The 1,295-nt window shown below is 37.3% G+C and overlaps 1 protein-coding gene across 1 annotated transcript in view; it reads left to right on the plus strand.

The window, feature by feature from the left end:
* KCNK18 (potassium two pore domain channel subfamily K member 18) overlaps positions 1-1,047 on the plus strand; it is a 39,074-nt gene extending 38,027 nt beyond the window's left edge. The window contains 3 exon segments of the mRNA XM_044660185.1: positions 299-394; positions 662-806; positions 808-1,047. Coding sequence (XP_044516120.1) covers positions 299-394; positions 662-806; positions 808-1,047 — 481 coding nt within the window.
* Positions 1,048-1,295: the final 248 nt, after the last annotated feature.

Raw genomic sequence — 1,295 nt, forward strand, 5'->3', positions numbered from 1 at the left:
GGGGGGGGGGGGGGGGGGGGGGGGGGTGGGGTTGAAGGGGAAAGGTGGAGCATGAATCATGTAACCATGTTAAAAATGAATATTAATAAATGTTAAAAAAAAGTAGTATGCATAACCTTGGAAGTAGCACTAATAGAAGTCACCACATCTTAGCAGTCTTTATAACATTCAAAGCGGCTGTATTTTATGTAATGAAGGGCCATAGAGGGAATGGTAAAAGATTTTCTTGGACATTTTGTAAGATAAGTCATCATAACTTTTCAGTTTTTCAGTTATGGTCATACCCATGCTATAATAGGACTTGGAAAATATGTATGCCATATGCATTCTTTGGGATACTTTTAGTGTTCTTGATTTTGACAGCCACTGATGACTTCCTGGCAGCCCTCATTAATAAGACACAATAAATATGAAAAACCCTCCTATCCTCTTGCCCAGAAAAATCACAGTCCAGAAATCGTGATAATAACAAGATGGAATCTAAGAATATTGCTCAAATTATATCTCTTTTTACCGTGGCCAACATAACAGACCCTAAGTCCAAAGTACTAGTAGGCAATCCAAACACTATCCAATCTCTGATGCAATAATACCAGAATATACAACTGTTTCAAATTCTCATTGCTAAAGATAAGTCAAACTTCCTTCTCCTCAAATGAAGGAAAGGAACACTTCAGCCTGAGAAACCAATACAAGTTCATTACAAAAACTTGAGAGATGTAGGAAGACATTTTGAAAACTCTGATGTTCCCATTTTTCTAGTAGTCTCCACTGTGTTTGCTTACATCTCCTTTGGAGCAGTAATTTCTACCAGTTTAGGAAACTAAATTGAACTTTGAAACTGCACTTTATGTTTGTTTTGTATTATTTATCACAATTGGGTTTGGTGCTATCTAGTTGGATTATATTGCTTTGTTCCTCCTTTGCTCCAGTTAGACTGGCACTGGCACTGAAATTGTCTTCATTTCTTTCATACTGCTCCAGAAAAGATCGTTCGAAGCTTACCAAATTATCATATTGACTATCACACAGTGGAAAATGCACTAGCCATTGAAAAAGTGAAGATGATTCTGCATCATTTGCACACATCTATATGGAATTTGGTATTCATTAAATGCCAGAGTTGGAAGGGACCTTAGAAACTACTCAACTCTCTGCCTAATGGAGGAATACCCCTCCATAGTACCTCCAGAAGTGGTTATAACCTTTGCTTGAAAACTTCTTTTAATGAGGAGCTAACTACCTAACCAGGCATTCTATTTCATTCCAGACAGTTTTTGTTATGGGAAAGTTCA

Source organism: Gracilinanus agilis, chromosome 2 (assembly GCF_016433145.1).
Source record: "Gracilinanus agilis isolate LMUSP501 chromosome 2, AgileGrace, whole genome shotgun sequence".
Taxonomy (NCBI): domain Eukaryota; kingdom Metazoa; phylum Chordata; class Mammalia; order Didelphimorphia; family Didelphidae; genus Gracilinanus; species Gracilinanus agilis.